The sequence below is a fragment of the Triticum aestivum genome, chromosome 1A, assembly GCF_018294505.1.
Source record: "Triticum aestivum cultivar Chinese Spring chromosome 1A, IWGSC CS RefSeq v2.1, whole genome shotgun sequence".
NCBI lineage: Eukaryota > Viridiplantae > Streptophyta > Magnoliopsida > Poales > Poaceae > Triticum > Triticum aestivum.
Genome location: NC_057794.1, coordinates 129,218,016 through 129,230,198, shown reverse-complemented (window position 1 = coordinate 129,230,198; position 12,183 = coordinate 129,218,016). Strand labels below are relative to the sequence as shown.

General features: G+C 44.4%; 1 protein-coding gene across 8 annotated transcripts; it reads right to left on the bottom strand.

Moving 5' to 3' along the window:
• Window positions 1–2,559: 2,559 nt before the first annotated feature.
• Window positions 2,560–11,187, bottom strand: LOC123040583 (uncharacterized). Of its 8 annotated transcripts, none has more exons than XR_006418216.1 (7): window positions 10,950–11,187; window positions 9,085–9,177; window positions 8,507–8,983; window positions 4,681–4,909; window positions 3,357–3,449; window positions 3,209–3,259; window positions 2,560–3,011 (listed from the first exon to the last, which is right to left on the bottom strand). XR_006418216.1 is itself a non-coding variant. In XM_044463387.1 (7 exons), the coding sequence occupies exons 3-7, from the start codon at window positions 8,864–8,866 to the stop codon at window positions 2,928–2,930; spliced, it is 744 nt and encodes a 247-aa protein (XP_044319322.1). In that variant the 5' UTR covers window positions 8,867–8,983; window positions 9,085–9,177; window positions 10,950–11,187; the 3' UTR covers window positions 2,560–2,927. The 8 variants fall into 8 exon arrangements, 6 of the variants coding, with proteins under 6 accessions (XP_044319322.1, XP_044319326.1, XP_044319331.1 ...); XR_006418218.1 differs by having other exon boundaries at window positions 4,681–4,889; XM_044463387.1 differs by having other exon boundaries at window positions 4,681–4,836.
• Window positions 11,188–12,183: the final 996 nt, after the last annotated feature.

Below are 12,183 nucleotides of genomic sequence, written 5' to 3'. Positions count from 1 at the left end.
TAATAAAGAGAAAACCCCTTATGAGGAGTGGGTTGGGAGAAAACCATCACTTTCTTATTTGCGCACTTGGGGATGTTTGGCAAAGGTTAATATTCCTATTCCTAAGAAACGCAAACTTGGACCAAAGACAGTGGATTGTGTCTTTTCTAGGGTATGCTCAACGGAGCATTGCTTATAGGTTTTTAGTGGTAAAATCTGAAGTACTTGATATGCATGTTGATACTATAATGGAATCTCGTGATGCAACATTTTTTGAGAACATATTTCCTATGAAAGATATGCATAGCACTGCTAGATTTTCTTCTGAGACAATTCCTGAATCTAGTACAACTGATGAATATTTCGAACAATCACATGAGGAAGTCCTTGAGAAGGATAACAATGAAGTTCCTAGAAGGAACAAGAGACAAAGGATTGCAAAATCCTTTGGTGATGATTTCATTGTATACCTTGTGGACGACACACCCAAGACGATTGCAGAAGCATATGCATCTCCGGATGTAGATGATTGGAAAGAAGTTGTTCATAATGAGATGGACTCAATTCTTTCTAATGGAACTTGGGAACTAACTGATAGACCATATGGTTGTAAACCTGTGGGCTGTAAGTGGGTGTTCAAAAAGAAGCTAAAGCCTGATGGTACTATTGATAAGTACAAGGCGCAGCTAGTGGCCAAGGGCTACACTTAGAAAGAAGGCGAAGATTACTTTGACACCTATTCACCCGTTGCTAGAATGACCACCATTCGAGTGTTACTTTCCTTGGCTGCCTCTTATGGTCTTATCATTCATCAAATGGATGTAAAGACAGCTTTTCTCAATGGAGAGTTGGAAGAGGAGATCTATATGGATCAGCCTGACGGGTTTGTGGTAAAGGGTGAAGAGAGAAAGGTGTGCAAGTTGTTAAAATCTTTGTATGGTCTGAAACAGGCACCTAAGCAATGGCATGAGAAGTTTGAAAGAACTTTGACTTCTGCAGGATTTGTCATTAACGAGGCTGATAGGTGTGTCGATAGTGTCATATTATGTTTGTATGTGGACGACATACTGATCTTTGGTACAAACATTAATGCAATTAATGAGGTCAAGTCTTTTCTATCAAAAAGTTTTGACATGAAAGATCTGGGAGAAGCCGATGTAATTCTAAACATCAAACTTATTAAGGATGAGAGTGGGATTACATTAACGCAATCTCACTATGTTGAGAAGGTCTTGAACCGATTCGGTTTTATGGATAGCAAGCCTTCTCCAACACCTTATGATCCCAGCGTGACACTCAGAAAGAACAAGAAAGAAACGAGAGATCAATTAAGATACTCTCAAATTGTCGGTTCACTCATGTACTTAGCTAGCGCTACAAGACCAGATATCTCTTTTGCTGTGAGCAAACTGAGTAGGTTCATGTCCAACCCGGGTGATGATCATTGGCATGCACTAGAAAGGGTCTTGCGCTATCTGAGAGGTACTATGAGTTACGGAATTACTTATTCAGGGCATCCTGCTGTGCTAGAAGGATATAGTGATTCAAATTGGATCTCCGATGTTGATGTACTTTACGCAACAAGTGGGTATGTATTTACTTATGGTGGTGGCGCAGTGTCATGGAGGTCTTGTAAGCAAACCATATTGACGAGGTCAACTATGGAAGCAGAATTAACTGCTTTAGACACAGCTACTGTTGAGGCAGAATGGCTGCGTGAGCTCTTGATGGACTTGCCGGTTGTTGAAAAACCTGTACCGGCTATTCTTATGAATTGTAATAACCAAACGGTTATCGCTAAAGTGAACAATTCTAAAGATAATGCAAAGTCATCAAGACATGTGAAAAGACCCATAGCAATTTCTGAAATCTCAAAGCCCATGTGTAAAATGGCAAGTGGTGGTGCTAAGTTTAGTCCCACCTTGGAAGTTGAAGAAGAGTTGGACCTCTTTATATAGTGGGTTCTCTCCACCACTCTAAGTGGTGTGTGAGAAGAGAAAGGGAAAACCACACGCGCGCGCTCGCTCGCCTCGCTTGGCTTGGCCGGGCCGGGGCGGGGCGGGGCGGGGCGGGGCGTACATGCGACATGCGCGTGAATGGTCCGCCGAAATCCGGTCCGTCTCCTTGCAGGAGCGCAGCTTCCTTTTGCCGTTTTATTTTTTTATGTCTTGACAGACAAGTTTTTGATTTCTTGTCCGGTAAGTATACAAATTAGAAACCGAGTCGGTTTGGGATTGTGGTCGCGACACAATACCGCCTCTGGTCCTAATATATATACAGCTACCGGCTGCGGCCAGAGATACACCGAAAAACACCTAGGGTTTTGCCTCATCTCACAACTTGCGCCGCCATCGTAGTCTACTCCATCCCAAACACTGGCGTGCATCAACGCGTGGGAGAGCAGGTCTCCGGAACCGCTCGTCTTTGCGACCCTGCACCGGGAGAGGACAAATTAGGTTTTTGGGAAGCGTTGTGCGCGACTGCTCAAATTCGTCATCACGGGTCGTCTTCCGTCCAAGTCGGGCGGTGCTACTCATCGTCGTATTCATCACCGTCAGCAGCAGATCGTCGCCAACATCGTCATCAACACTGTCACACCCATAATAGCTAACGATCAGTACGTCCAACATCCTTTGTTCATGTCTATTTCTACAACTATTGTTACATGCTTGCTGCTGTTACGCATGTCTTGCTGTTCTTCTAGTTTGCTAGATTATTACATGCTAGTATCTCTTCTAGTCATGAATTATTTACTGGAATTAATCATGAACTTGCCTAATATTCCAACACAAAAAAACAAAAAGTGGATATTTATAGATAAAGTGTTACACACCAAATGTCAGAACTTCTTCGTATAGCAAACCCTCTTCTTCGTATAGCAAACCCTCTGATGCTTCAGTGTCAGTGATCTCGACATCATAGCCTCTCTCTCTTCTAAATCAGTATCTTTAACACAACTTATCTCCGCCTTCTTCATTTCTATCACTCCCAGGTTTCCCTCCTTCAACTTCAAAAGCTATACCTGTGTGCGGCTGTGTTAAAAAAATGCATATGATACATTAGTGTTGCAAGTAACTTGTATATCTTGGAACATACTCTAGGCCAAAAAAGATAAACAGCAAATACAACACACACATGTTGCAGGTAACTTCCTTGTTCGCTCATGCTTACAGAAAAACAAAAGCAGCAGACATTGTAAGCATACAAAGGGTGATTGCATTTAACATACCACTTTGTTTAGGCAATCTCTTGTTAAGTCTTTGGACTCCTCCATATGATCCTGTGTGAAAAAAAGAAAATGATGATGAGATCCAAAACAAACTGTGCAAAAAAGAAGGGGTTAAATAAAAAATACAGAAAAAAGACCGAGTACATACAGTTTTAAGCTGTTGACCTAACCCTTCTTTCAAGGAGGACTTGGTTTTAGTTTCTATCTCGCGTTCAATCTGCATGCGGGCATCCATCAGACACTGCTCATAAAAAAGAGAGACACTAATTTATCTAAATATATATCGCAAAAGTGGATTAACACAGAAACAAAAAAGAAAGACAAAAATACCACTGGATACCTTCTCAAACTTTATTGTGCAAGTGAGCTAAGAAAAAAAGAAAAACTGCCCAAAAATCATTCAATAAAGTTATGCATCAGAGAGTGTTGTGCCGATCTTAAATCTAAATTCAGATTAGGGGAAATCAAACACAAAGATTGAGATCATTTCGGTTAGTAGGGCGGGCTTGAGAAAAGGTAATGCTCAGTGAGATGCAGGAGGCCCAAGACAAAAAATCCATATAAAGAATCTGGGAGTGTTTGTTTTACTAGTTACGAGTACATTAACAAATCCCAATCTTGCTTTGCTTTGGGCTTGCTTCATCTTAGCCAGCAGCTTTGGGATGATGACAGTTCCGATGTTGGCAATATTAGGAGATGCCCTAATTAGCCGTGATGAATAGCGGCAATCTCCTATCTCCAGAGAGACAGCATGTAGTTGACTAGAAAAAGGGTAAAAACTATTAACTACAGTGGGATTAAAAAACACTTGTGAATGATGTTGTTTCCCTTCCTGCACTGATAAAACAATCACCAAAAGCCTCCATGCATAATACAAGATTTTGATTAGAAGACATGTAACGTATCTTCAGAAACCAGTGAGAGAAAATGAAAAAGCATGTCTCACCCTCGACTTGAGTGACGGAACGGAGTCTGGCTAGAAATGGCCAGCAAATCAACTATGACACACTCTCTCTCTCTTCAGTACAAAGACATTTTTAGAGTAAAATAGTATTACGTAATACGTATAACCCCACACTGGCGCAGCCTGATGTATAATACCACACTGGCCCAACAAAATCAATTATCTCAGTATGCCGAATGCCTTAGAAAAATTCAAACAAGCATTGGCAATGCTCGGTGCAAGCAGACAACTGAGCAGACATCAGTAACAACAAAGTACGAGTACATCACAGCAGAATTCAAAAATAGTTACCTTTGAAAAAATACGAGGTCGAGCTAAAACAAAAGCACTAATACGCTCCCCTCAGTTTCGTGATTCGCACCAATAAAAAAGCAGGAAAAATATACTTCTAACTAGTGAGGATGGTTAATCCGTTCACATATTTCTACTTGTAACTAGTAAAAGGAAACACTCCCAAATTTTCTTATGGAAAATGTAGAACATCAATTGTCTACTTTTGGTAGTTCACCTCATCAGCAGGGCGCGAGGACTCTGGAGGGGCGCTCGGATCGCCGAGCATCTCCTCGCAGGCGTCGCCGAGCATCTCATCACCGGCGAGTTCCGCCGCGGAAACCTTCGATGTCGCCGCCCCGTGATGCGGCTTCCTTCCTCCCCCGTTTTCTCTCTGTGTATCAATTCGAACAGTGCCGTTGGGTAGCCTCTAGAAAGATGTTGAGTCTGGACCCACATTCCAGAGACTTAAAAAGGGAAAAACAAAATAGAAAACAGCACACCGTGTATAGTCACTCCTTTCCTTCACAAAAAAGCATTGAAAAAAATGTATATGAATTAAAAAAATATGAAAAAAAGAAAATACACAAACTAGTTGTGAGATCGGGTGATTGATTTGTGTTTGCGGGCATGGCGGAAAGCGGCGGTATTAGGGTGCTCATGTGAAACATAGTGAGGGTAGAGGATTCGTGGGGGAGCTGCCCCGTTCCGACCAAGCAAAAAAGTCTACTTGTGAAAAAATGTTTGTAAAACGACATGCAACTACCCCATGTCTCTCGACGCCACCCCCTACGACAAAACAAAAGTCCCCCCTAGTTGCTACCAATCTAGAAGATATCCGGTTGCGTGCCTAGTGTGGGACATGCAACTGGGATCCATGTCTCTCGACGCCCCCCCCCCCCTCGACAAAACAAAGCCCCCCTGGTTGCGAGCAAAACTAGAAGACATGTCATTGCACACCTAGTATGGGACATGCAACTGGTCCCCATGCCTCTCGACGCCGCCCCCTTCCGACAAAACAAACGCACCCCCACCCCCCCACCCCCAGTTGCAACTAAACTAGAAGAAATGCAGTTGTGTGCCCATTGTGGGACGTGTGCAAACTGGCGCCTCTCCCCGTACAAACAAGCAATGGAAGTCGAGTTGCAACCAAGTTATAAGGCATGCAGTTGCAACTAAGTTAGAAGACATGCAGTTGCGTGCCTAGTGGGGACATGCAACTTGCCCAGTCTCTTTCGACGCCGCTCCCTCCGACAAAATAAAGCTCCCCCCTCATTGCGAGCAGACTAGAAGACATGCAGTTGCATGCCTAGTGTGGGACATGCAACTGGACCCCATGCCTCTCAACGTCGCCCCCTCCGACAAAACAAAGACCCCCCCCCCAATTGCGACCAAACTAGAAAACATGCAGTTGCGTGCCCATTGTGGGACATGCAGCTGGCGCCTCTCCTCGTACAAACAAGAAATGGAAGTCGAGTTGCAACCAAGGTATAAGGTATGCCATTGTGACCAAGTTAGAAGACATGCAGTTTCGTGCCTCATGTGGGACATGCAGCTAGGCCTCATGTTTCTCAAGACATGCAGTTGTGTTCCTAGTGTGGGACATGAAACTGGGCCCCATGCCTCTCGACGCCGCCCCCTCTGACAAAATAAAGACCCCCCCCAGTTGCGACCAAACTAGAAGGCATGCGGTTGCGTGCCCGTTGTGAGACATGCAGCTGGCGCGTCTCTCCGTACAAGCGAGAAATGGAAGTCGAGTTGCAACCAAGTTATAAGGCATGCAGTTGCGACCAAGTTAGAAGACATGCAGTTTTGTGCTCCTGTGGGACATGCAACCGGGCCCCATGTCTCTCAATGCCGGCCCATCCGACAGCACAAAGACCACTGAGTTGCGACCAGGTTAGAAGACATGCAGTTGCGTTCCTAGTGTGGGACATGCAACTTGCCCGATCTCTCCCGACGCCGCTCCCTCCGACAAAACAAAGCCCTCCCCTCCTAGTTGCAACCAAACTAGAAGACATGCAGTTGCGTGCCTGGTGTAGGACATGCAACTGGGCCCCATGCCTCTCGACGCCGCCCCATTCTGACAAAACAAAGACCCCCCCAATTGCGACCAAACTAGAAGACATGCAGTTGCGTGCCCATTGTGGGACATGCAAACTAGTGCCTCTCCCCGTACAAACAAGAAATGGAAGTCGAGTTGCAACCAAGTTATAAGGCATGCAGTTGCGACCAAACTAAAAGACATGCAGTTGCATGCCTAGTGTGGGACATGCAACTGGGCCCCATGCCTCTCGACGTCGGCTCCTCCGACAAAACAAACACCCCCTAGTTGCGACCAAACTAGAAGACATGCAGTTGCGTGCCCATTGTGGGACATGCAACTAGTGCCTCTCCCCGTACAAACAAGAAATGGAAGTCGAGTTGCAACCAAGTTATAAAGCGTGCAGTTGCGACTAAGGTAAAAGACATGCAGTTGCGTGCCTTTTGGGGGGCATGCAACTAGGCCACCTCTCTCCCTTGCTGTCGCCCCCTCCGACAAAACAAAGGCCCCTGCAGTTGCGACCAAGCTAGAAAGACATTGCAGTTGCGTGCCCATTCTGGGACATGCGACTAGCGCCTCTCCCCGTATAAACAAGAAATGGGAGTCGAGTTGCGACCAGGTTGTAAGGCATGCAGTTGCGACCAGGTTGTAAGGCATGCAGTTGCGACCATGTTAGAAGACATGCAATTCCGTGCCCGTTGTGGCACATGCAGCTGGGCCCCGTGTCTCTCGATGCCATACCATCCGACAAAACGAAAGGTCCCCCCTAGTTGCGACCAAGTTAGAAGACATGCAGTTGCATGCCTAGTGTGGGACATGCAACTTGCCCGATCTCTCTCGACGCCGCTCCCTCCGACAAAACAAAGCCCCCCCCCCCCGAGTTGCGACCAAACCAGAAGGCATGAAGTTGCATGCCTAGTGTGGGACGTGCAACTGGGCCCCATGCCTCACGATGCTGGCCCCTTCCGACAAAACAAAGCCCCCCTAGTTGCGACCAAACTAGAAGACATGCATGCAGTTGCGTGCCCATTGTGCGACATGCAACTCGCGCCTCTCCCCGTACAAACAAGAAATGTAAGTCGAGTTGCAACCAAGTTGTAAGGCATGCAATTGCGACCAAGTTAGAAGACATGCGGTTGCGTGCCTACTATGGGACATGCAGCTAGGCCCCATGTCTCTCGAAGCCGCCCCATCCGACAAAAACAAGGATCCCCCTAGTTACGACTAGGTTAGAGGACATGTAGTTGTGTGCCTAGTGTAGGACATGCAACTAGGCCCCATCTCTCTCGACGTCGCTCCCTCTGACAAGACAAAAGTCTTCCCCTCCCGAGTTGCGACCAAAACAGAAGACATGCAGTTGCATGCCTAGTGTGGGACATGCAACTGGGCCCCATGCCTCTCGACGCCAGCCCCTCTGACAAAACAAAGACCCCTCCCCCCTAGTTGCGACCAAACTAGAAGACATGCAGTTGCGTGCCCATTGTGGGACATGCACCTGGCGCCTCTCCCCGTACAAACAAGAAATGAAAGTCGAGTTGCAACCAAGTTATAAGGCATGCAGTTCTGATTTTTCTGAATCACCCACCATCCACACAAATACCGACAACCCCGTGTTCTTCAAACGGCGTGGCAACAGCAACTTTCTTGGGTATTTTCTATGCATCATGGGAAAAACACAAAAACAGAGACAAGTATGTGAGTGTTTTATCAAAACCATGCAACTTCCTTCTGTCTTTGAGTCGTTTAAAAAAAGGTTAAAACACAATTTAGATTTTTTTGCTTGAAAAGCGTATTGAAAAAAAACTGAGCATGAATACATGTTCAAACATACTTGCAGATACTAAAAACTCCTGCAAACAAATCTTATATTTTTACTTATGCAATTTCCAATTCATAAATCATATTACCCCACCCCTTCTCTTCCCTAGGAATCAGATTTGTATTATGTGTTCAGATATATATACTTGTAGCATACCCATACAGAAGAAAAATAAATAAAAAGGGGAAAAGAGATACATACCATCATGCCCAAACAATTGTCTGTCTTTGTGAGGCGGTGAACGAAAGGAAACCCGATGAAATCATCACTGAGAGGCAGCAGCCCTTGTAGCTGAAAACCCTCTGTCTCAGTAAGCAAAAGCCCCCTGGTGCGAACAATGCCTTCACCATCATCGCTTGAAGCTTCTCCATCCTCATCATCTGAATCTGAATCTTCAATGGGATCACCCTCTTCCATAGGTTGTTCATCTTCAGAGCCGTTGCCCACTTGGATCACACAAATAGCTGCCCTAGGCGAAGGTTCATCCAGGAAGAACACCACCATTTGACCCTTCCCCAGCATGTTGTCATCATAGAACTTCCTCCAACCGCTCCCATACATAGCACTCTTTATACGACCCTTTTAACACTTTACAGTGTATGTCCATTGGTTTGCCACAATCGTCACCTTCTCTCCTGTCACATTGTTGAAACGGACCCTTCCATTGCAAGGCACAACCTGATTTGAACACAAAATAATACAAAAAGTTAGGAGTGATGTCACGACAAAAGTTATGAGTATTGTGATGGCATTAGTACAAAAAGTTAGGAGTGAGTTACCCCTGCATTGTTGAACTCCTCCCATGCAAACATGCTGAAACCGCTTCCCTTGCTCCCATAGTTGCAATGGTTGAAACAAACTCCACAAACCTCCTGTGCACATCCAAAAAGAAAGCAAAAAGGAAAATAAATTAGAATGGATAACTCACTGAAAATAACAGTTTACAGTGTCATTTCTTTGATCTCAGAAACAAATATATATTTCACCATATATTCATGCAGCTTTATGACTGTGAAAAAGCCCAAAAACTATGCTTACCGGATGGTACAACCAAAAAAATTACACATAAAAAAAGTACTTCTGCCGTAAAATGCTAGTGGTTCAGTTTTTGGAAAAGAGAGAACGAAAAGTATTGTTGTACATGTGGTTACTATTACACTCTTCTCAAATAGGAAATACAAACAAAAAGTAGTTTTCAAATAGCTTCACACAGGGTCCATCAGGTTCCTGAAGTTAAGATCCCTGCCCACCCAAATGACAAAACCTTGCTTTTTAGTACGTTTATATGACTAAAATTAATTCACAAAATGATGGTAATCCAGGCTAAGATATTTCATTTTTTGCTACTCGACATATCAGAAAGTACTCATGTGAGGTCATGAGTCTAAACTCTGAACTAAAAGTACCTACATAGAAATTGGTGGTGCTACTAGTACTACTTCCAGTAAAAAATATACAAAAATGTACTAATCACTCTGTTATAGCTACTTGGCTTTACTGCTAGTTCTAATCAGTGCCACATAAGTAACTGGGTTGCGCTTGAAAAATCTGGAAAAAAAAAGAGAAAGACGACACCACATACGCTGCTAGCGGATTTGAATCAATCAACTGATCATTAGTTGACTATCTACAATACATCCTAGCGGATTTGATCAAGCAAACTTGGTGCTAACTTTGAACGTGCATATTTGGATCAGGTGCTCTAACACTAAACAAAAGTGAAAAATGTACAAAGACATACAGTGTTAGTCTCAAGTGCAACCAAAAATCAGCAAAAAATGCAATGAAAAAAAAGAAAAAGCTATGAAGATATAAAACAGCACTAGCAATATGCCCATACTAACTACCACTGGAAGTTATGAACATAGAAAATGGTACAAATGGAAACTATGGTCAGTAAGATGAACATACCAACAAGTCTAAAACTATATTCAGTCGTATGAACGTACCACTGCAAATCTGAAATTATGTTCAGCAAAACGAACATACCACTGAAAGTCTGAAACTATGTTATGTACCATTGAAATTCTAAATCTTAACTATGGACATGGCAATCATCTATATATCATGAAAATGTACAAAAAAAGCTATGAAAGTCTGAAAGTCTGAAACTACTAGTCAACTGAAACTACTAGTCACTGAAAGTCTGAAATTACTAGTCACTGAAATCCTTTATGAACGTATCACTGGAAGTCTGAAACTACTAGTCAACTTCCTCCGGTGATAAAAGATACATCATCTCTACTTTCACTGGGAATGATTTTCAGCATTCTATTGACACACAAAAACAAAAATACAAAACATCTTAACGATAGAAACGCTATAAACAAAAACAAAAAATCCTCTAGATTACTTTAATCAAACAACTATCCATGAAAAAAGAAAAAGGGATCTACATATATGCATACATGCAAACCCTAAATATGCCACTAAAATTCAGCATGCATCTTGATACACACGAACACAAAAGAAAAATGAGAAAAAAAAGATCTAATAAAAATATAAGTGCTGCACACTGGGGGCGATTCTCTACTTGAAACTACTATGCCGTATTACTTGATACAAAAAAACCTACAGCCCCACTCAGATCTATGGGGGGCGCGTGCAAACAAAAAAAGACACAAGCAAAGCTTATGGGACTCACTTGACCAGCAGCATCGGCCATCTTTCTCTCTGTCTGGTAGTGCAGGAGCGGTCGGATCTGAATGTTAAAAGAACCCCTCCGGGAACACCAAGCACTTGTACAGATTTGGGAGAGAGAAAATGGAGAGAGTGGAGAGGATAGAGCTGAAATGACTGCCCGCTCCCCTCCTCATATTTACCACGGTGTAGCCTCTTCCCTTTCCCCTCTTAATTACCCCAGTGCCCGCTCCCCTGGCTCCCCTTCCCTCCTAGCGGCCCGAGAAAAAAAACAATGAAAGAAGCCCATCCCAAGACAAACTGCCCGGCCCACAAAACCACAAACGCTCGCCCGCGGCCAAGCTTCCACGTAAAAAAAAGAAACGGGCCGGTCTGCGCCGAAAAACGACACAAAAGGAACCAGCGCGAATCTACAAGCAAGAAACAGATCGAATGGCTAACCAGTCGACTGAGACTTCGCGAAGTATCAGTCGACTAATTTTTAACAGCGCCGTTTATTTTTATCTCAAACGGTGTGCTTTACTTTTTAGGACACGTCTAGTGGACGGCCGGCTGCCCACTAGTGCGATCGAGCGGCCGGCCCAAAACGGTAAGTCCTGTCCCCCCGCGGTACAGAAAAGGAAGGGGACAGGCTGCCACCAAACCCGACTGAGCGGTCAGTCCCAATAGACCCCAAATCCCATGCTCCCACGCCTCCCACGCCCGCTCGTCCTCACGTCCCAGCGTAAGTACGCAGCGTCCCCACGCCCCCCGTACCTACCCCAACGCCTCCCACGTCCCCCGTGCCTTCTTCTTCTTTCTTGACCTGCACGAAAGAAAGGGATCCAAAACTCCTTCTTCCTCCTCCTGTATAGCCGCCATGGGAGCAGAAAGATAGATGAATCTGCTTCAACAAATTGATCTAAAAGGCAGGGTGATCAGACCCATACCAGGCAACAAACATCAGGCAAGTACTTCCTCTCTACCCCTCTTCAGTTCTCCCCTTTCTTATACTGCATCTATAAAAACACCCTCCCCCATGGATCCATCAGCAAAATCCATGGAGAATCTGCTTCAAAAAAAGAGTAGATCTGAAACATCACCCTATTGTGAACATCACACCAACCACCCCCCACCCACCCCCCATGAGTGCATCTACACACTAACTTAGGATTCCCAGATCGAAACTGGACGTGTTTTTCTAAACATGCATGCCAAGCAAGTTTCCCCTGCCCCCTTTTATGTGTTCAACAAGTCAA

Coding starts and splice junctions, on each gene's coding strand:
- LOC123040583 (XM_044463387.1), bottom strand. CDS start 8,866: ATGTATGGGAGCGGTTGGAGGAAGTTCTATGATGACAACATGCTGGGG. Junction 4,837..8,506: donor ACAATTGTTTGGGCATGATG/GTATGTATCTCT, acceptor ATTGATACACAG/AGAGAAAACGGGGGAGGAAG. Junction 3,012..3,208: donor GAGATTGCCTAAACAAAGTG/GTATGTTAAATG, acceptor TTTTTAACACAG/CCGCACACAGGTATAGCTTT.